Source organism: Akebia trifoliata, chromosome 2 (genome assembly GCF_017979445.1).
Source record: "Akebia trifoliata isolate Shusen 1 chromosome 2, ASM1797944v1, whole genome shotgun sequence".
In the NCBI taxonomy this organism is placed as follows: Eukaryota; Viridiplantae; Streptophyta; class Magnoliopsida; order Ranunculales; family Lardizabalaceae; genus Akebia; species Akebia trifoliata.
Genome location: NC_141376.1, coordinates 8,490,190 through 8,513,743, shown reverse-complemented (window position 1 = coordinate 8,513,743; position 23,554 = coordinate 8,490,190). Strand labels below are relative to the sequence as shown.

The 23,554-nt window shown below is 35.0% G+C and overlaps 1 protein-coding gene and 1 long non-coding RNA gene across 2 annotated transcripts; both read right to left on the bottom strand.

Annotated features, from left to right (window-relative positions):
* Positions 1-2,644: 2,644 nt before the first annotated feature.
* On the bottom strand, positions 2,645-14,275 carry LOC147409329 (serine carboxypeptidase-like 7). The gene is made up of 10 exons (XM_086417734.1): positions 14,154-14,275; positions 13,614-13,759; positions 7,173-7,249; positions 5,089-5,211; positions 4,567-4,669; positions 4,367-4,404; positions 3,332-3,450; positions 3,126-3,239; positions 2,959-3,004; positions 2,645-2,810 (listed from the first exon to the last, which is right to left on the bottom strand). The coding sequence occupies exons 1-10, from the start codon at positions 14,258-14,260 to the stop codon at positions 2,727-2,729; spliced, it is 957 nt and encodes a 318-aa protein (XP_086273860.1). The 5' UTR covers positions 14,261-14,275; the 3' UTR covers positions 2,645-2,726.
* On the bottom strand, positions 3,708-4,233 carry LOC147409330 (uncharacterized). The gene is made up of 3 exons (XR_015173376.1): positions 4,118-4,233; positions 3,917-4,003; positions 3,708-3,826 (listed from the first exon to the last, which is right to left on the bottom strand). It is a non-coding gene; the product is annotated as an uncharacterized LOC147409330 (long non-coding RNA).
* Positions 14,276-23,554: the final 9,279 nt, after the last annotated feature.

The window sequence follows — 23,554 nt, the reverse complement described above, 5'->3', positions numbered from 1 at the left end:
AACCTCAATTCTTTCAAAGTGTGCCACATGGAAACCGTTTCTATCTATGCGAACATGACACTGTACTGGATCATGGCTCTTACCATAATCCCTCACCATAGTCCTTAGGTTTATATTGTTGGATGTGTTTTCAAGATTTGGGTTCCTATTGCTAATTTTGACAAAATATCTACCTTTTTTAATAAATATTTATTCTTATAATTTTTTTTTTTTTTTTTTTTGATAATCTCCCCAAAAATATATCTCCTAAAAAATTATACAAGTTCCTAGAAGACCAAATAGTGATCTATGATTGTTTTTTTTCTTTTCAATTTTTCTTCCTATCATAACCATCAATATATAAATGTCCAAAACTCATTTTTGGACATTCCTAGCCTCGACAAATGGTAGAGATAAACGGTTGAGGTAAGAGGGAAAAAAATACTTATTTCCAAGAGATCACTGCAAGCCTTTTTGGGATTGGTACAAAAATTTTAAGATACCCTTTTACTTTAGAATCCCTAACATCTCAATCATTTGTTTGATGGTGAGCCTCAACCTTGTACTGAGGCTAGTGTTTTCCTTTTATGGTTTTCCTCTTACCTCAACTTATTATCACGGAGATTTCAATTATGGGTTGAGTCTAGAAAAGTCCTTTTCATTTAGAAAACACTAGCCTCAACCTAGGGAAGATGCATCCTTATAAATAGATGGTTGGGATCGATGCTAGGAATTCTAACGAGAAAATGTATCCTACAATATATTAATTTCTATTAGATCAATACTGATCTCTAGGGATATATTTGTATTCCCTTATCTGAACCGTCATTTGATGGAAAGCCTTGACTCTGGGTTCAGGCTACAAAAATCTTCTTATTTTTCAATTGAGGTCGGAATGGACTCCTAGGAATTTGAATAAATTTATTTCTAAGAATCTTTAGCTTCTCAACTGTTTGTCTGATAGAGAGCCTCAATCCATGGTGGAGGGCTAGTGTTTTCCACTTAATGCAGTAAATATATTTCATTTTTAAATTATATTTTATACCATAGGTCCTCTTATCTTCTTTTAAATATTTAAGTGCATAGGTGCACAGCTAATACATTCTTGTGGGAGGAACAAACTATAGCTAACTTGTAAGGTTGAAGAGCTTGAAGATGATAGATTTGGGGAGAAATTTTTAGGATTTCTGTTTAGGAATTGTAGAAAAGGGTATTTCAAAATTTTTTTTTTTTTTTGAGGGACTCAGGGAGGACCTAAATCAAAGGGAAATGTCATAAGTTAAAAAAATATAATGCGTATCAAATTTTCACCAAAATCCCTATATGCCTCCTTGACCTTGGTCTTTTCTATTATACTAATGTAAAATGACCTCAATACCCTTGTCATCAAGTGAAAACCTAAAGGGAGATGCTCAATAAGCCCTTTTGGTGGTCACTTGATACATCGTGGTCAACTCCGGAACCCACCCCAACAAAAGTTATAGTGTGACATATAGTTTGATGAGATGCTCACGCCCCAAGAAATAGAGCCTGTCCTTTCAGCCAGGCCCAAAACAGATCCCCAACAGGTGGTATGTATCCTATAAAGTTTACTCATTGATTTCTCTTCTCAAAATCAGTCATCTTCAAACTCTTTGATAAATTTTTACCCTAAACTTCAACTTTAAAATGAATTAACTTTAACCTTTAAACTTAGAGCACAAGATAGAACTTTTAAAGAAGAAGATAGTGAGATTTTTTGATAAATAATTCTAGTATTTTTTAAACAATGGAATGAAGATGAGATTAAGTAGATTAAAATTAATTTACTATAGAGGTCGAAGAGTATGAAGATGATTCGTTTTAGGAAGAAAATTAAAGGGTTTTTTTGTTACAAATTGAAATGAGGGTATTTAAGTATTTTTATGTACGTCTGAAAATGAAGAAAGAGATCAAAGGGAGCATGTCATTAGCTTGAAAACACAGGGAGCGTAACAGATATTCACCAAAATGAAGAGTGGTGTCTAAATTACTAAATTTAGAATTAGGAGGGAGGAGGTGGCATCAAGGTCAAAGGAGACATGTCATCAGTTTTAAAACACAAGGGATCTCTCAAATATTCACAAAATGTAGAGGAGTGTCTAAATCACTCAAAAATATTATGGCATGGAGGTAAAACGTTTGTGTAATGGCAATAATTTTCTTCATTAATACCCTTGATTGCTTTTTTTTATATTATTATTATTATTATTATTATTATTATTATTTAAACAAGAAAATAAATTAACCTAGTGTGAAATATTTCTTTTTTATTATTTTATATCCGTGGGCATGTTTTTAATGTGATTAGTAATTCGATGATTGCATGAATTGATACTGAGTCTATGATATCATTATCCATCGACTTTACCAACTAAATTAGTCAACAACTTGCAGATAATTTTGAGGATGATCTCTAATTAGTCTATAAGTTAATAGTAAACGACTTTCGTGAAGATGATTTCCACATTTCACCCAATCCTAAGTCCTAACCCATTAAATAAAACATAAGACACAACTGTTTTTATAACCACACAAGAGATACGGATGGCGTGCAAGCTATGGTTTTGAACCCATATTGGGAGAGTTACATTCTACCAGTTTCCTTATTAGAAAACACTAAAACTGAAATTCAGGGAAGTTATTCAACATTACAAACCTGGACCATCAATGGGCTCAATGGGTTAAGCCGATAACATCGTAGACTAAAATCTCAGAAGTGGAGATAGTTACAAAGGACTATGTGACATCCACTTCTTAAACATAGTTAAGCATTTCTTAGGTTCGTACGTCGGAGCAGTATGCCCCCCTCCCTGTAAAAAATATAAAATAAATTTGCTAAATGTCTTTTATCTCTAACTAATATGTCAACTTCGTGCGTAAAGAATCCAATAAAGCAAAAAATTATTATCTGTATAAATTCTTTAAACAAAACTAAAGAGGGGAGGGGAATTATCTTGCCTTTACAGTTGCGAATGTCATGTTATGTGAATATGTCCTTGTGTATCTACATGAAACCGGCATACGTCATTAAACCATTAGATCCAAAAGGAGAATTTAAACCATGTCTCCGATTGCAGCTTAAAATAGCTATTGAATTATGATTAAGAGATAAGTTATGGGCCTACCCTCCAACTTCACGATCAACTAGCCATGTTCGCCAGTCATCAACGATGGAGTAGTTAAGAGACCTTATCCATGCTTGTGTGCCCAAATGTGGAATAGTCAAGTCATGATCACCACTGCTTAAGATAAACAATGTTATAATACAGAGTTTCTTTGCATGTACAAGAGAATGGTAAGAATATTGGATAAATGTGGAGATTGATCTCACCTGTATATCAAAGATCGGTAACCTCTAGTACTAAGACTTTGATGATATTGTACACTACTATCTCTGAGATCATATTCATAAGGTAGTTGATTGCAATTGACCCATTGTTGTATTGTTCCCTGTTCATCACCATTTAACATTATTCCAATGAGTTCTTAGAGTTGTTAGTTCAGTGATATTTTTATACCTTTCGTATGTTGAGTGACGTTTGAACGTTTTCATTGTTCATCCAGTAGTAGGCAAGCACATAATAATATTCCTGCGACAAAATGCAGGCAGGTTAATGTGTGTGTGTGTGTGTGTGTGTGTGAGAGAGAGAGAGAGAGAGGAGAGAGAGAGAGAGAGAGAGAGATTTACCCTACACTCGAGCCCAGGAATATTTTTGCTTGAATTCTCTTCAAGTGATCTCCTATCTTCAATTGCATCATTTGGTTTATGGGATTCTAACGAGCACGAGGGATCCAAGATGTGCGATCGACAAATGCCAGTAGTACACTGGAAATCCAAATTACTACAATTATCAACTAAACCTGGCTAAAACTACGAGAATAGTTATATTCAAGAATTGGAACTGATCATCGTTACCTTTTCGACAGCTTGAAGATCCTCCAAACATTTTGCATTAGTGGGATCTACATGATAATAGTTTCCTCGACAATTTTTCTTTAATGACTGGAAACAGTTAAAAAAAATGATGATTTTTTCTCATAATTAATTCTACCTTTTTTTTTTTCACTTGCATCCTTGATAATATATAGATATAGTAAGATTAAGAAATTGATTCACCTTGTAAAGTTCATGGGAGAGAAGCCCCATACCATAAGCAAATGGGATCATTGAGTTGTGTTCTAAGTCTGTATCTGTTCGAGGGTTGCCCAACAAATATCCCTGGACCGAATTATGGACACATTGATTTAGCCACTAATTATAAGGCTCAGAACCTTAACTTTCCTTCTTTTTTTTTTTTTTTTTTTAAATCGAATTATAATCTATGACCTCCTCTATCCTGAAAATTTGTTTATAAGAACCACATACCTGAAGGTTGATGGTAGGTTTGTGCCCGGCTTTGATTCCTATAATACCATGAAATTTAAGTCTAAGCATTAAATTGGCTAATTAACCTCCACACATAAGCTTTGAAGGACATAAATGGCAATAAATAAGAAATTACTAACCTAGAAAGAACCTCAAATTTGATCAAACATTTGATAAAAGAGACAGGATTTAAGGATTACCATCTGATATATCTTGAACAATAATCGGAACAGGGATGCCAGCATAGGAATCACCACCAATATAGAGAGGATTTGAGAGAAACTCTGGATGATCAATCAGCCACTGTTAACACCAAAAATCAAATTGGTGAAGAAATATTGCTACGATGATAATGGTTACATTCTTTAATGGAAGCTATCCAATATTTGATTGTATGAGCCTTTTTATTTCTTGACTCGAGGTATTCGGGCTTCTTAGAGCACTCGACCAGTCCTTGGTTCATGTGCAATCCCTCCCCCCACACGCACCAGGTAATTTCGTGGATAAATCCCTGCGGGTGGCCCCTAAGGGGAGATTCAAACTCAAGACCTCCACTTCCAAAGGAATGTTCTTGGCCATCTCACCAACCCTTAAAGCTTAAATGTTTGATTGTAAGGGCATTTGGTAGTTTGATGGTTCGCTCTATTATGGTGGGACATTGGTAAAATGTGGCCTCCATATATCCCACATTTTCATCCTGCAATATGTCTTTGCTTCTTTACCTTTCTAAGAAAATTGTAAGCTTGTTTAGCTGATTTTATGTCTCCAGTCTTGGAACCTTGCAAGCTTTTCGAATACGAGAATCCAGTCCCCACAGGTGAGTCTAGGAAAATTATGTTGGAAACCTGAAAATTTCCATAAAATGAAGTAAACAATGCTATGGTTAAAATAATAGAGCACCCAACACCATGAAATAACACATACCATGCCTTTCAAAAGAGGGTTTCCTAATCAACAAAAAGGATAACAAACTTGGGAAATAGAAAAGCATCGTAGTGTTTAAACAACTCTCCATTGAGTCAAATAAAAACAAGACAAAATGAGACACAATAAATTGTGTAAAAGAAAGAAAAGATAAGAATAGTTGCTCTTGTGAGAGAAAATAAAGAAGGAGCCACAGCCTAAGGGTCTTTTTAACATTGCCCTAAGGGCACACGTTAAAGTGTAACAAATACGTACAGCTTGGGAAATTACCTAAAACAAATAGTTTTTTAACAAACATTTTCATCCCCCCCCCCCCCCCCCCCCCCCCCCCACACACACACACACACACACAAATCTCTCTAAATGATCTCAATTGAACTACCTATGGATATCAGTCCAATGTATGGAATAATATGTGACAACTTTCAAATATCGAGAGGCCCACATTCCAACAACTAGTCTTAGCACTAATCCCATTACATTAGCGAGTTTTGAAATTTGAGACATAAGATAGCACAGTTCTTGTCTAAAACATCGACATGAAAAGGTTAAGTCCTTTTTCAATATGTTTTTTAGATTTTGTCTCCTCCCCCATTCAAATTTGAACGATAGAAATGATTGAGTTTAAGCTTTAGCTGGGATGACATTACGAGATAGAAGAGTAAGAACTTGGGAGGAGCAAGGATTTTCTTGTTAGAGGTTGAAGAAAAGGGCATTTAAGTCATTTCTCATTAGCCTATGATATGACACCAGGTTGAGGACGTCTTCAGTTTAGAAACATATGATACGTCAAAATATTAACCAACATCTACATGCCCATAACCTCGGTCTTTTCTAATAGACTAATACAAAATAACCTCAATACTCTCAACTTCAACTGGAAACCAACAATCCTTTGATTTCTCTTCTTAAAATCACTTATCTGCAATCTCCGAAGTTGAAAATCCCTAATTTTTAAGATTAATCTACTTTAACCTTCAAACCTAAATAACAAGATAAGATTTTTGAAATAAAATGAGATTTCTTTAAAAGCTTGAACGTTAAATAGTTCTAAAAGAACAAGCAGAAAAATCAAATGAACATGAATTGTGATAGTTAAGCAATTGCCGACTTCTAACGGGTGTTTTTTTGAAGATTTTGTATTTAGATGGGATGTTTTATGCTTGAACTAGCATTGTAGTTCTTTGTATTTTGTATTTGCTTCTTGCACTGTGGTTGGTTCTCTCATCCAGTCAGTTTATTTTAATATAATTGATATCTATAAAAAAATAAAAAAAAAGATAGTGACATCATATATGAACACAATTGCAATAAAGGAAGAAAATTGATGAATGCTATAAAATGTGGAGGAATAAAAAAAGAGTAATGCTAAATGCACGTTGTTTTTGGTCAAAGCCCCTGACAAAAAAACAAACTTTCTGATCTGATCATTTTGTGATATTCAAAAACATGACCAGATGCAATGGAGTTGTAGAGGACAAAATTATATGAATTTAAAAAAAAATTATATTTCACTATTGAATTTTATTTTTAAATTTGGGTGCTCGGTGGCCGTCCATTATCAACACCTTGGATCATGTTCGGATAATAATATTTTTTTAATTTCTGAACATTTTCATGGAATCTAAAAGGTTGTGTTGTTGGATTATCAATGTGATAATCAATGTGGGCCAAACAACCCTTTTTAAAATTTGAAATCTAAAAAAATAAATATGTAGGCTGCAGGCAAGAGAGAGAAGCTCTCTCTATTGCTGATGGCATTGGACCACATGTCCAATATTTGTTGGGCTGTGAGCCAACACGTCATAAGGCGTCTGGGGTGTTGCCAAAAATGGCGTCCATTTAACATTTCTAATATTTAAAAAAAAAAAAAAAAACATACCTTAGTCCATGAGTAGGGGTTGAGCTCCAAAGTTGGTAAGCTCCCATTATATGGAGCAATCTTGAAATTCAAAGGACCTACAGGAATCAATATCAAACCCATCAACTCTTTCAGCTGGTTCGATCCAGCATAGATATAATACCCCAAACGTGCACAATTTAGATTCGCCCCCATCATTAATTAATATGGGTTCTTTACTTCTTATATACTCATCCTCTAATTCTAAAAACTAAAGTTACCTCCCCTTCCTATTTGACTTAATTAGTCAAATTTGATATAAAAAAAAATACTGAATTTATAATTTAGTGACAAATAATTTCGGAAAGGGTCAACAAAGCAATTCTAGGATTGTCAATGGGCGGGTTTGGAGAAGGCTTGCTTGAGTTCTATTCCGATCCTAAAGAACCATTAACCAGCCTTGCATACCTATCAGGTTGGCTATGCTCTAGTTGGGTTATAATGGGTCTTGATCGGGCTTGGGTTGATTTCCAGGTCCTATAAAAAATTAAATAATTAGTATATTTATTAAAATCATTTAGTAATGACTTGATGTTGGTTCTTTTTCCCTGCAACTCCCTGTAGTATATGATCATGATTTGGATTAAATTAAAAAAAAAAAAAAATTTAAAATTAAAGAAAAACTTTTTTTTAATCAAACTAGATGGATTGAAAATGAATGGGCAATGAGTACTCCAACATTTCAACAAAAATGGATGTTGGTTTTATACTACGTGATGCTCTCTCGACCATTTAATTGAACTCTAGAAAACAAGCACCATAGAGGATCCACTCTGCTAATATGGTGAGGAGATCATCCTCACAAAAAACTAGCATATTCTGACACTTCTAACCCACATTATGAATAATGTTTGGCTCTCTTTAGGGCCTCCGAATGCATTCCTATATATATGAGTCGTGATGGAGTGACCTCAAGATTGGACCTCATATCGCACATCTTGACATAAAAGTTGATATGAACCATAGATTGCTTTCACTTGTATCCTGATGAAAAAAATCTATGGTCCCCATATATGTTCTCGTCAAGGTGAGCAATGTGGGTCCAATCTTGAGGTCACTCTAGCACGACTCATATATATATAGGGAAACTCCAAAGGGTTGGCCTAGTGGCAAGTCGTGCACTTGACAAGCCATTGAGGTAGGTCATGTGTTCGAAACCCCATGAAGCTATGAATTTCTCGGGGCCACCCTTTAGGGTCATGTTGACCCTTGATTCAACCTGTTGCACGAAGGATTATCTGAAAGGGTGTTGCGTGTGACCGTGGGAATAATACCATCCGAAGGGTCGGGACAACCAAGATATATATGTATGTTCACGTCCAATACTTCATGGGGACATTAGCATTGTCCAACAATTTTTTTTTTTAATAATATCTTTCCTCATTTTGTTTTTTAGTGAAAAAGACAATGGTATATTAGTTTTTTAAATAATAAATACTAGTTTACATAATAAATGTTATGAGCATTTAAGTATGGGTCATGTTCAACACCAAACATTTTGGCCAACATTTTAGCTAATCATTTTTGTCTTACATGGGAAGTTTTGGAATGGGCTGATTTTTGGTGACAATGATCTCTATGGTGAGGAGATCATCATCACCAAAAATCAGCCCATTCCAAAATTTCTAGCCCCATGTTTACAAGTTGAAAAATCGTGGATTGTCCATTTTTTGCAAACCATTTTTGATGGGGTTAGAAATTTTGGAATGGGCTGATTTTTGGTGATGATGATCTCCTCACCGTAGAGATTATCCTCACCAAAAATCAGCTAATTCCAAAACTTCTAACCCATGTTTTGCCAAAATGTTTGGTGCCGAACATTTCCCTTTAAGTATTTTGAATTAAATATATTTTTTAAAATAAATACTTTCACAATCAATGCCAACAAAATAAATGCATATATTAACGTGTAAAAGACTAAATTCCCTTGTCTTTTTTACTAAAAGACAAAATGAGGAAGGGTATTATTGAAAAAAAAAAGTGTTGTACAATACTAACGTTCCTATGAGGACTTGAACATTAACATTCCCTTATAAATATAAGGGAATGCTAATGTCCAAGACTTCATGGGGAATGTTAATGTCTAAGACCTCATGAGGACGTTATATATATATATATATATATTTCCTTTGTGGCTTAAAAGTTTCGGATGAAGCTAATTGTTGGTAAGGATGATCTCTATGGTGAGGAGATCATTCTCACCAAAGATCAGTCGAAACTAAAACTTTTAAGTGCATCAAATGTGGTTTAGAATTGTGAACCATCGATATTTTACCAAAAATTTGTAATCCACTTTTGATGGACTTACAAATTTCAGATTCAGCTGATTTTTAGTGAGGATGATCTCCTCGCCATAGAGACCATCCTCACAAAAACTAAGTCAATCTGAAACTTTTAAGCAACATAGCACAAATGCATTGGCTTTTGAACTTGACCCATATATATAGTGGATAGTTCACGTGACAATAATGGTGATAAAATCCATGACAATGATTTTTGTTTTATAAAGGTTAGAAGTTTTGGAACAAACTGATTTTTGGTGAGGATGGTCTCCTCACCATAGAGATCATTCTCACCAAAAATCAGCCCATTCTGATTTATAGTGAAATGGCTTCTCGAGTTCGTGTACGTAGACACGTTTGTCGAATCACGTAAAAACCCTTATATTCTATTTTTTCCTATGCTTTTTCAATTATTCTATAGATTTAATGATGAAATTGTGATCGAGTTCAATTTATCATAAAATTGAGTTCTACAATTGACACCATCTGTGGGAACGAAAAGGAAGAACCACAAGAAACCACATGGTATGATAGGGGTCTCAATCAAAAGTAGGGGTTGTCGTGAATATTGGCCCTTACGGGTTTAGGGTTTGAGATTTGTTTTGTTTTGTGGAGGGGAAACTTACAATCAAATCAAAGGAGAGAGAAAATCGAGAAAAGGGAATCATGAATCAAAGGTGATTGTTAGTTCGGGTAGGTTATAGTTTCTTTGATTTTTCTGAGTTGCAAAAGGGGAAAAAGGGAAAACACGGTGGAGATGAGTGGTCCATCATTTTATATGGTTTGGGGGGACTCGGATGAAACCCTAGATTGGGGAATGGATGAAGGGTTGTTGTCCAAGAAAGTCAAGGGGAGAAGAAATAGAGGTCTTCGTTCCAAAAAAGAAAAGGGAAATTAAGAGTGGGTGAGATTGTGGTTGGGGTGGGCTGGCCGAAAGTGTAAGAAGGGGAAGGGGCTAAGAGAAGGAAGTCGATAATGGAAGGAGAATAAGAGTAGGGGATTGTACTAGTTAGAGGCTCTGTAAGAAAGAAAGGGGACATGCATAAAATAAGAGAAACAGAGAAAAACATCTCAAGAAATAGAAAAAAGAAAGCTCAAGATAGAGAAGTTTGAATTCAATGTTGTCATTCTCTTTCAATCGATTGGTGAGATTTGTTCATGATTTTTTACATTAGAAATCATGACGAATTTGGCGGATTGTTTAGAATCTAGGAGGATTTCAAGCCTGCAATTGGTGAGAACGTCGGATAGATCAAATTTCTCGTAGACATGTAATTTGTTAAATCAATATTGGAAGGTGAAAGGGAGTTTTAGAGACCTGAGCTTTGGAATGATTAGCGATCCAAAAAGCATAGGGAAATCTTCTTTAATTTAGTCCATCGTTGATGGCCAATTCATATGGCCTCCCCAGTATGAATCATGATGTAGAAAATTGTGGCAACCCTTTATCATACACCTTTGATGCTAGATTCTTATTTGGCGCACACCCTCCTAACATGCCCCGTACCATCAATATAGATGACGAAGAAGGCTCTTCTCCCTCTACAAGTTCTGACTCAAAAAAGTAGTTGTTCGTTAGGAGTGTCAAACAGGTGGCGAATCTGTCTAGCAGCATCCGAACGTTCTTGGAATTGTTGTTAAGGATGGAGTTGGTGAATATGGAGATGTTGAAGGCGAGGGAGGCTTCACGTGTGGAAGTTGAGAAGCGAAGAGTGGAATTGGAAGCGAAGATGACTTAGATGTTCCTAAAGACACAGTTACATATCACATCATTTATTTCAAGAAAGAGTAAAAAGCGAAAGAGAAAGTGAGTCGAAGAAGAAGATTCTTCAACTAGTAAAAGACAATGTTGGGCCTTCTCCACTTCGGAAACTCCACCTTCTTTGTCTACAAAGAACTGGAGATAAAAATAAAGAAGCAAAGAAGATGAAGGTAAGGGAATAGGGATAGGATCAATATGGACTTGCCTTTTATGTTAAAACCAAGTTTAGAGTAAAGTACTCTGACGGATTGGTGTATATGAACATTGATATCGTCAATATGGTGATCTTATGCTTCTAAGTTAACTCGAAACACCTACGTTTACAACTCAGAAAATACATCCGTATAATCAGGGATATTTGGCTCTTCCAAAATAGTACGGATGATACAATGAGGTATGTAAATTTAAATTCCTTAAAATTCTTGAGGTTTGGGACGTGTTTCATATGCACATTATTTTAGTGGGGGGTTTAACACAAACTTAACTCAGTGCGCCAATTTACTTAATTGTCAACTCAATTGAACCAATCAATATATTGTGTCGAATGATAAAATTGCTTGAGGGATCGAAACCCCATGTGATCGAAATTATTTTTCTTTATTGGGTAGAGTTGGCAAAAGGAAAGTTTGTGGGGCTTAACTGAGCCCAATGTGTCAAATAAATATAGGAAAGTGTCAGTTCAATAAAAAACCTCTTACCACACACTGAGGAATTAAGTGGTATATCACACCGACCCAATAAATTGCTTGGGATTTACTCATGTTGATCAAATTTGTTACTTGGGTCATCTTTATAAATAAGGATATGAGACCAACTATATTGTTTGGAAGCTTAAGTCACGTGACCCAATTTATGACTTGAGTTAACTCATCATAAAATTAACATGGGGGCTAATGTTCGGGGGCTTAGTCGGGCCCATAAAATGGATCCCACGTAATCCAGTTTGCTTTACTTTGGATAGCTCGACGAAAGAAAATTTTGAAGGATAATTTCTAAGTCCAACTCGGTTGAGTCTAGGACCTCACTGAGTTAAATGGTTCAATTTATTATTCGATGTCTGACTCACAAAGTTAAATGGTACACTAAGGGGTTCAATGAAAGCCCAATTAGTAAAGTAAAATGGTTAATTATTACATGGGGACTCGGTCCAAGTATAATTATGTAGGGATTAGGACTTGGACAATACTTAAAAAGATATTATAAGTAAGATTTTAATAAGTAAACGGATTTATTTAAATTTCTAGTGGGAAATCTACGTTATGCAATCATATTTCATGAGGCATAGGGATTTTTCTTTAAATATTCTTAATTGTGTTTATGTCAACAATAAAGATGATTATTATTTTTATTTATTTTGTACTATCGAAAGGTAGTTTGGTTCATTGAGAGAATTGAAACCGGTTATTTTAAGTTGAATATTATTAATAAGGCAAAGTAACTCGGTTCGTTGAGGGAACCGAGACCTACTGATATGAGGTTGATTAGGTCCAATAAAGTAAAGACTCGATTTGTTGAGGGAACCAAACCTCACTCATATGAGGTAGAGTAGGTCTAAGAAGGTCCAATGAGGTTGAGTAGGTGCAATAAGATTATGACTCGATTCGTTGAGGGAAGTGAGCCCTACTCATATGAGTAAGACCAATAAGGTCTAATAAGATTAAGATTTGGTTCGCTAAGGGAACGAAGCCCTACTCATATGAGGTTGAGTAGGCCCAAGAAAGTCTAATAATGTTAAGACTCGGTTCATTGAGTCCAACTCATATGAGGTTGAGTAGGCCCAAGAAAGTCTAATAATGTTAAGACTCGGTTCATTGAGTCCAACTCATATGAGGTTGAGTAAGCCCAAGAAGGTCTAATAAGGTTAAGATTCGGATTGTTAAGGGAACCATACCCTACTCATATGAGATTTAGTAAGCCCAAAAAGGTCTAATAAGATTAAGACTAGATTCAATGAGGGAATCGAGCCTTACTCATATTAGGTTGAGTAAGTCCAAGAAGGTCTAATAAGATTAAGACTCGATTCGTTAAGGGAATTGAGCCCTACTCATATGAGATTGAGTAGGCCCAAGAAGATCCAACAAGGTTAAGACTTGGTTCATTGAAAGAATCGAACCCTACTCATATAAGATTGAAGGTCCAATACCGTTAAGAATCGGTTCATAAAGGGGGGAAGGAGACCAAGGTGAGAAAATCATGTAACAATTTTTGACTTATTGGGCACGTTTGTCGAATTACGTAAAATTTTTTGTGTTATCTTTTTTCCTATGCTTTTTTAATTATTCTATAGATTTAATGATGAAATTGTGAGCGAGGTCGATTAATCACAAAACAACCTCTACATGTCATATGCCAATATTCGAAATCTCAATAGTAAAATACCTATCTCAAAAGCAAGTCCAGTGAAAGCAGAGCAACCAGGACCTCCTGAGGTCCAAAGCATGAGAGGGTCCTCTCTTGGGTTTCTCTCAGATTTGATGAAATAATAGAACAATTGCACATCATCATTATCATCTACATGCACATACCTGAAATTACATAAATTAATATAACCCATCACCAAATCAGCAACTCTCATTAACTAAGAAGTAAAATTAACTAATACAATTAAGCTCCCTGAGAAAATATTTTTCTTAGAAATTTTTTTTTTGAGGAAAACTTTCTTAAGATCTATGTAGGAACTAAAGGTGCAACTTGGCTATGTTTGGCACCAACTGGCTGGCCTAAGTTGATTCCACTTACAAGAACCACTTGGACCGAATTGACCTAAGAACCAAACCAAATGAAACTAATTGGTCGATTCAATATTTCTCTAATCCAAGACAGAATCGACTTCGTTTGCTTCTTGGTTTGAACCGGACCAAGTTGCACCCCTAGGAGGATAGTAGTAGTAGTAGCAGCAGCAGCAGCTAGACGACTAACCCAGTTTCCAACTCGAAGGGGAGAGGCCCATCAAAACCCGGCAGAGTTCTGATTGGTGATCCAGATACCAAGAAGATCCTTGAAGTAAAAAGCAATAAAAGAAGCATCTGGAAACTAAGAGAGATTGAGTACGACTTCTCTGTAGCTGCTGCCATAACTCAAAATGCGCTTAGAAAATAGGGAGGGATGGGGGGGTATTTATACCAACAAATGGTCAAATCATTGATCAAGTGGAACAATACAAACATACTCAAATGACTCAAACCGCAGTGTTTTAAATACTGTCACACCTAACCTATTATAAAATCATATCTTAAGAGAAATTATTAATTTTTTACAAATTTATATAATCAGATGATTCCAACACAGCCGTGTTTTAAATACTGTCACACCTAACCTATTGTAAAATCATATCATAAGAGAAATTATTAATTTTTTATGATTCAAACCGTCGTGTTTTAAATACTGTCACACCTAACGTATTATAAAATTATATCATAAGAGAAATTATTAATTTTTTACAAATTTATATAATCATGCCCCATTTTTTCATGAGGAACCACATGCACCATTTATTTATTTATGATTTTGATTCTGATTCCCGATTCAAAATTTTGTTTTGTATTTACAACCTTAAGTACCGTGCTTACTGACATTTTATCATAACAAATCAATTATATTGTCACTCCAACATCTTGAATTAAGTTAGAGTCCTCATTCATCTCAAGTTCATTTTTCTGGATTTTAATTTCTTATTTTTAAGATAAAAATGTTTTTAAAATATCAAATCTTTGCTGTACTGTTCTGAGGGTGGCCTCTCGTCATGTTCAAAATGAAGGGAGATATTTCTAATTTACGCCTAATTATACCCCCCAAAAAGAGCCCAAACAAAATATCAAAATATTACTCACCAATCACGGAATTGGGTCTTCTCAAGGGCACATGTTAAAGTGTAATAAATACCTTTAAATATTTTTTTTACCGAAATACCCTCGGAATCCAATTTGCAAAGCTTATTTATTGAACTTTAACAAAATCCTTTTTCTAATCCTTCAGCTTATAATTTTTACAGAGTCAAAGACAATTAGCTTTGAAAAACTGCTCCCCTAAGAAATTAGGTTCACGAGCTTCGAAAATCTATGATGTGTTCTGTGACTGTTTCGACTCTTTGGGCTATGTGAAAGAGGAGATTTTCGAAATTTCATTAATTTCTTTGTAAAATAAGATTTGTACGTTGGGTACCTAGACATTTCATTTTTCTTGATGGATGGGATGGGAAGGCTTATTCTCACCAATCCAGTCATTTCATAAGCACTTATTGCAAATCTCTTTGAGCAACTCTACAAGTTGGGCATCTTTAAAATTATAAGACCATAGAAAATCACTTGTACATGAATATTCATTCTTTACCATATTAATAGGATGGACAGAATATATATCTCAAGAATTTCTATAACAGATAAACCTCAATTTAAAAGTTGAGGAAAGCGTTTCCTCTGAAATTGAGTTAATTAACCAAGCAATAGAAATACCTTTATTATAAATTCCAATACCCCAAACATTTATATCGACTTGATACACCCTTCTTCCCTGAGTTCAGACTCACTTCCTACACACACACACACACACACACACACACACACACACACACACACTCTCTCTCTCTCTCTCTAATAATACCTAGGGATGGCAATTTCGCCCAGCCGTGCTGGTGCCCTGACCGATAGGGTCAGTTTTTTTATTATTCTAAACGGTTCTGTGACGGTTTTGGTATTAAAAACAAGAAATCGAATCGATTTTTTCTGGGGGGCGATTTTGATTAACCCCCCCCCCCCCCCCCCCCCCCACCAGATTCTATATATATATATATATAACCTTTCAAACAACAAAAACCATATAGCATAATGGTAAGATCAAGAGATGCGGATGGCATGCAAATAAAGTGCAAAAGTTATGATTTTGAACCCATTTTCCTTACTAGAAAACTCTAAAATAGAAATTCCGGGAAGTTATTCAACATTACAAATCAGGACTATCAATGGGCTTCATGGGTTAAGCCGATAACCTCGCAAACAAAGATCTCTGAACAGGAGATAGTTACGAAGGATTATGTGAAATCCACTTCTTAAACATATTGAAGCCTTAGGTTCGTACCATGGAGCTGTACGCTCCCCTCCCTGCAAAAAAAAAAAAAAAAAAAAAAAATTGAAATTAAATAAATAAATTGATATATGTCTTTTGTCTCTAACAAAATTTTCAACTTCGTGCATAGAGAATCAGATAAAGAAAAAATTATTATCTCTTTATAAATTCTTTGAACAGAACTAAAGAGGGGAGGGGAATTTACCTTGCCTTTACAGTTGCAACTGTCATGTTATTTGAATATGTCCTTGTGTATCTACATGAAACCGACATAAGTCATTAAACCATTACATCCAAAAGGAGAATTTAAACAACAAAAAACCACATAGCATAATGGTAAGATCTAGAGAGTTGTTCTCAGATTCAATCTTCTTGAACTCTATTTTTACTTACAATACCCCAATTTCTTAAAATGTGACCAATTTTGGTATTTTCAAAAAATTAAAATGGGTTGGACTGGTAAAATAAAAATAGGCTGGTTTGAAGTGAGATCAGGGCGGGCTGGGAAAACCAATTCGAGGCGGGAGTGGGGTTGGGGCAAAAAATTAAGATCTGAGTTGCGCTTGGGGTGTGCAAAAATAATCAGGGCCAGGGACAGGTTTAGGTAAACCCGACCCGTTACCATCCCTAATAATGCCTTCAATGATCTACGATTTTCTGATTAATTGTAACAGGTGTGTCATCCCACTTAAATAGATGTAAGGAAAGTGCCAAAAGTTCTTTGTTTCGTAGGATTCTTATTCATCAAGGTTTCTTTTTAAAACTTGGGTATTATTACTGTGTGCCCTTAGGGCACATGTAAAGTGCAATAAATACATCTTGAAAATTGAATTTTATACCAAAAATACCCTTTAAAAATTTCTTTCTACAAAAATACCCTCACATTCCAATCCCAAAGTATATTTATTGCACTTTAACGTGTGCCCTAATTAAGGGCACACATTAACAAAATCCTTAAAACTTTGATGAGGATCTTTTTTAATTCCAACTCAACTAGGATTCATTAATTATTGGTCTTCTCTACTATACTAATGCAAAATGATCTCAGTACCCTTGTCTTTAAGGCGAAACCAAAAACTCATTGAATTCTCTTATCAAAATTAGTCATCTTCAACCTCTTTGGTAAATTTTTTCCCTAATCTTCCATCTTAAGATTAATTAACTTTAACCTTTACACTTAGAGCACAAGATAGAATTTTTAAAGAAGATAGTGAGATTATTTGATAAATAATTCTAGGAATTTTTAAATAATGGATTGAAAATGAGATTCAATAGATTAAAATTAATATACTGTCGAGGTCAAATAGATGATTGGCTTAAGGAAGAAAACTAAAGGCTTTTTTGTTACAAGTTGAAATGAGGATATTTAGATATTTTTTGTTTGACTAAATGAAGAAAAAGTTCAAAGGGGCATGTCATTAGCTTGAAAACTCAGGGAGGATCACAGATATTCACCAAAATGTAGAGTGGTGTCTAAATTACTAAATTGAGAATTAGAGGGAGGAGGGGGCATCCACTTCAAAGAAGAGACATCATCAGTTTTATAACACAAGGGGTCTCTTAACACCGTGTTTGGATTGAGAGAAATGGAGAGAGGAGAAGAGAAGAGAAAATAAATGAGTTTCTCTCCATTTCACTTGTTTTGATTGTTAAGTGGGGAGAGAAGAGAAAATAATTAGAGGGAAGTGGAGAGATAAAAATGTGAGTTTTCTTTCTCTTCAAAAGTAAAAAGAAGAGGAGAAAAATGGAGAGAAATCCTTTTAAAATATTTTATAATTCCAACTCTGCCCCTAAATCTCTTTTAAGATATTTTGTCTCAAGTTCTCTCTGGTCAATCGAAACATGATGGCGAGAAATTGAGTTTCTCTTCTCTTCTCTTCTCTTCCCTTCTTTTAATGAGTCTCTTTTCTCTCCACTTCTCTCAATCCAAACATAGCCTAAATAAAAGATAAGGCAACTGTTTTTATAACCATACAAGAGATGCGGATGACATGCAAATAAAGCACCAAAGTTATGATTTTGAACCCATTTTCCTTATTAGAAAATACTAAAATTGAAATTCAGGGAAGTTATTTAACATTATACTTCAGGACTATCAATGGGCTTCATGGGTTAAGCAGACAACCTCGCAGACTAAAATCTCTGAACTAGAGATAGTTACAAAGGATTATGTGACATCCACTTCTTAAACATAGTAAAGCCTTTCTTAAGTTCGTACCACGGAGTTGTATGCCACTACGTTATAATGCACCAAAAACGACTGCTCCTACAGTTACAAAAGGAGTTGTTTTAAAAAGAGTGATTTTTTAATTACGACAAACCAAAACAGTCGGAAAAAATGACTATCTTAGACAGTCGTTTTTCTTGATTTATGATAAAACAAATATATATATATATATATATATATTTTGAATTTATAAATTGAAAAAAATGGATCATTAAAAAAATTATTTTTCTGAAATATAAAACCACTGCCATCAAAATCCAGATGAAAAACTAATTTCTCACCTTCAAATTATTGAAATCTCATTTGCTTTTATTGTTATTACTAATACTATTATTAATATCACAGATGCATGAAACAGAAAATAAAAAATACATGGAAGATATCTTGAGTGGATCTTCTGCATCAACATCATCACTTTCATCAATGCTTAATCCCAATTTCAACAGGCTGTGGATTCTGTTGCCGAAGGCGTTTGGGTCATCCAGGCTGAACCTAGAGGTGAGTAGAGCAGTCTCAAAAATCAGCAGAACCAGATCCTTAACTGACTTGTCATGCTTGTCTGCATCAGCTATCTTCCTCAGCTCCTCCATAATGGGATTCTCTGGATTGATCTCCATTGTCTTCTTGCTTGACATGGTCCCAGCCATGCTTGAGTCCCTTAGAGCCCGTGCCTTCATTTTCCTCTCCATGTTAGCTATCCACCCATACTCTCGGGTTACCAAACAACAAGGTGAGTCCACCACACGGTTTGACACCACCACCTTCTCCACCTTGTCGCCCAAGACATCCTTAAAGATGTTATGAAATGTTGATAAATTGAGATACATTTTACAGCTCAGTGTGAATCAATCACCACGTATCTATTACAAAATGAAAGTATGTAACTGAAATTAAGCGTAGCAACTCACATAGTCAACAACAGCCTTTTGTAATCTGTCTTGAACTTTTGAGACCGTCCCCACCTATTAAATTAAAGTAAAAATAATTTGGAATAGAAGACCTTAAAAGATGGATAATGTGCAGCTGATAGTAGTGTTTTCCTTAGGTTAGTTAGAGAGAGCAGACCTTTTGAACAATGGTCCAAACACTACTTTCATTGCAAGGAATGTAGGGATTGTTCTTAGAGGACTTGATTTTTAGATGCGATCTCATCATTAATGGGGGTCTTAGTCTTCTTTGTATCTTATTTGTTTTTGCCGAGACAGGTCATCTTGACCTCTTTGGCTATTTGCATGCTTTGTCCCCTATGTAGTTCATTTCTTCTCTCTCCCACCCCCACACACAACAACAAAAATCTACAAGCTACATTACTTAGGCTCTACCATTGACGAAACAAACGTCATGCAATAGCAATATGGACATCCACTGTACCGAGAAGTTATATATGAGTTATCTTTCTCTTTCACATAGCAAACTAAATACTTGTTTAATAGGCCTTACCATGATAGTTAGTCACAGTGTGTCCTTGTTGATCCCAAACAACTCTAGAACCATTTCCTTCAGGAATCTGGCCCAATTTAGAGAATGGTTAACCGATCACTATAGCATAAGCATGAAAAGATGTAAAAAGAGTCATTAGAGTGGAAAAGAAAGAAGGAAAAAAATGATAAGAGTTGGCGCTTGTTTTGGCTTGTTGAAGCAAGATAGTGCTCCAACCAGCTCCTAAATTATCACGCCCTTCGAGTTTGTAGCTATATTTCTCAAAATCCAAACTGGTAAGAAAGATGATTCTAAAAAATAGAGGAACAATCTACCTCAACTACACCTGTTACATCAAGTTGAGGACACAATGTTACATCAAAGATGCTGACAACAGAGTAAGTGTTCTTCTTAGACGGTTGGACGATTCTTTCCTGCCAAATAGACATTAATCAAATTCACCTGCCAAAAATACGCAGCCTGTGGAAAGTACAGTGAATCATGTAAAGCAACTATTAAAGGAAAATAAATTGGGGAATTAAGAATAATCAACTGATATAATTGAGAACGAACCTTATAAGGGAAGAGTGCCCTAGATGGAAAAATAGGTGGGAGTAAATACGATTGACACATGATAGCCAATAAGCCAATGCTAATTGGGCAAGGAAGCTCTAGTAGAGTAAATAAGAATTTACAAATAGGATGGTTAATTGTCAAACGTAACCTTCAATTACTCATTACTAAGCAAAACATATGCAATAACCACGTGTGATGCAAAGAATACAAATTCACATAATTAAATGAACCGGATTAGAAAACTCTGAAAATTAGTAAACTCACCGCCGAGGTCTGGAGACTTTTTTAGAGAAGGGAAGAGAAGCAGAGGAGTTGTGGAAAATAGTTTGTTTGTATAATCTGATCAAGCAGGATTTAATCTATCTTAGTTTAACAACCGAGCCAAGTCAAGTCAACTCTAACACAAAATGCAACACCCTTGCTTACTTTTCCCTATCATTGAAGTAAATCCATAAGTTCTCATAGAAAATCCAATCACTTCTTTCCTTCCTAATACCCAAGTGCATAGCAAAGGGAGTTGTAACCCACTCCATCAAACTTGCCATGGGGGCGTGTGTGGTATTCATATTCAAAATTCAATTTCTTACTTATCAAGGAAAAAAACAAAGAGATGCAACGAAAAATGGCAATGGTTATCACCTTTACTTAAATGGTCCTAAAGTCTTTGCTAACATGCGTTTACTTCAGCATGCAAATTCACCAAAAAAAAAAAAAAAGCAATCATTTTGTTAAGCAAAACAGTCAAGAGACTAGCAATATGATGAAACTTTAAATGAATCATACTAAAAAAGAATAATCCAACTGGACATAAAACAATAAATGCAAATTGAATGAGTAATTTCCAAGTTATGTACAAATCAATATAGTACTAATTGCTATAATCAACAACAACACCACCAACTAAAACCTGCAAATTACATGTAGTTAGAAACAAGCTAACAACCTTGTACCAACTACAACATCAACAACCCCAATTAAAACCTGCTGCAAATCATCCATACTCTTAGAAAAAAAAAAAAAAAACCAAAATTGAATGAAACACCAACATTTACGGTATTGGGATTGTGTAGCTGTTTGAGCAACACCATTTGATACATAACTAAATGTACTTGTTGGAGTTAAATATACATGTTTGAGTTGTAACCAAATGTGTTATAACCACCAACAATACATTCTAAAATGACTCTAAACTGAACTAGTAAAAGTTCATACCAAATAGATCATTAAGCAAGCATCAACAATAATGATGAAGTGACCTCAAGATTGTACCTCATATCGCACATCTTGACTTGAAAGTGTGTAGAAATCATAGATGCTTTTCATCAAGATATGAGTCAAAAAATATCTATGGTTCCTACACATTTTTAAGTCAGGATGTGCAATATGAGTTCCAATCTCAAGGTCACTCCAGCACAACTCATTCCAGCAAATTGGTAAAGGTTTGGAAACCTAATATGATGCATTGTGTCTTTCTGAAAAACAGGGCCATGACATACATCCCACTGTTTTGGCCATGATGTAAGACCATGTTTGGTTGTGGCCTAATCGGCCTCCATGTTTTTAGCGTTTTAAATCCAAATAATTAAAGAATGTCAATATTGGGAAACCCTAAATTGTTAGAAATTGGAAAGACTAGAGAGAGAGAGAGAGAGAGAGAGAGAGAGAGAGAATGAGGTGAGCCTAGTATTCAAGAAAGGCGAATTGATTTGATTTGCACAAAGGGGAGTATATATTACTCTTCAGGTTTTCTCTTACTTGGTTAATTGATCTTGATGGCACAAGGTACGCTTTCAAATAACCTTGATCTTATGATAATTAGCATGATCAATTTCTTGAGATATGTGTTGATTGATGAAAATAGAATTGAATGGATTGAATGTGTGTTGAATGAATTTTGTAATTAGTAAAATTCTAACACATTATTGTTCTATAAAACGCAAAATTGAAGTTACAATTTGAGCTTCATTTTCAGTTCAACCATGCCCCGTAGAACCCATTATTTATTGATCAAAATCCACCACCAAAAGAATTTTTTTTATATTTAAAAAAGAAAGATCGACAATTATGCTAAATTCTAGACAACTTGAGCTTTAAGAATAGGGGGTAAATGTACCTTTTAGAAAGCACTTGATCACAAATGGGACAAGCTGCATCATCATTGAGGATCTTAGTGGCATCTTCTATGCTTTTTTCCTGATGTTGAAGAAACCAAATGCAAGAACCAATTTCGCTATTTCTATGCGAAAAATAAGTTAGTGTATAACTGCACATAAAAGAAAAACAATATGTGAGCAAATACATAAGAGGTGGCCACAGGTGGTCGATATGGCACACCCTTCAAGTTTTCTCCAGCATACATTGCACCTCATTTCAGCCTTCAGGGACAATTTTTTTATCCCATGAAACATTAGTGGGTCAAAGAAACCTGTGAGAACAAACAACAAGAGAAGGAACAATTCACATACAGGGGACATAATATTAATCGAGATTTGAGGGCAAGAATTAGATAAGAAATATTACTTATAAAAAAAATGTAGCATATTCTTTGTTGGGAATTGATTTTTCTAAAAACATTTATTTCTTTCAGAGCACCAATTCAGTTTCACTCTTTTGCACTTGATTGGATAAAGTAAAATAAACTCTCGATGAAGTTAAATAGAGTTGAAAGAAATTTGGTGATACTAAAGAAGTAAAATTTCTATACAAAAGGAAATAAGCAACAAACTTGTCCTATAATTGAATCATTGAATTGGAACCATAGAAGGATTTGAAAATATTTTGAGCTGTGACATGCAGGAATTGGATGCTACTTGTATATTCTGGATTAAGTGCAAATGCAGTGGCTGCAAGTGGAGGTGTCTGCATCAAGTCTTGTGTGTATGCACGTGAAAACCTTTGGAGTTTGGATCTATGCCATAGGCCAAAACCCTTTTCAGGAAATTCGAATGCCCCCTTGCAACAGACATACAGAGATAACTACCAGCATCATCGATATTTAAAGTTGCCCCTTTGTTGACAAGTAAAGACGCCACTCGAT

What these genes read in the sequence shown, in the direction of transcription:
- LOC147409329 (XM_086417734.1), bottom strand. Translation starts at nt 14,260, where the DNA reads ATGCTTCTTTTATTGCTTTTTACTTCAAGGATCTTCTTGGTATCTGGA. An exon ending in TGGACTTGCTTTTGAGATAG is followed by an intron (nt 7,250 to 13,613) that starts GTATTTTACTAT and finishes TGATTCCTGTAG; the next exon opens with GTCCTTTGAATTTCAAGATT. An exon ending in TGACATTCGCAACTGTAAAG is followed by an intron (nt 2,811 to 2,958) that starts GCAAGATAATTC and finishes TATTTTTTACAG; the next exon opens with GGAGGGGGGCATACTGCTCC.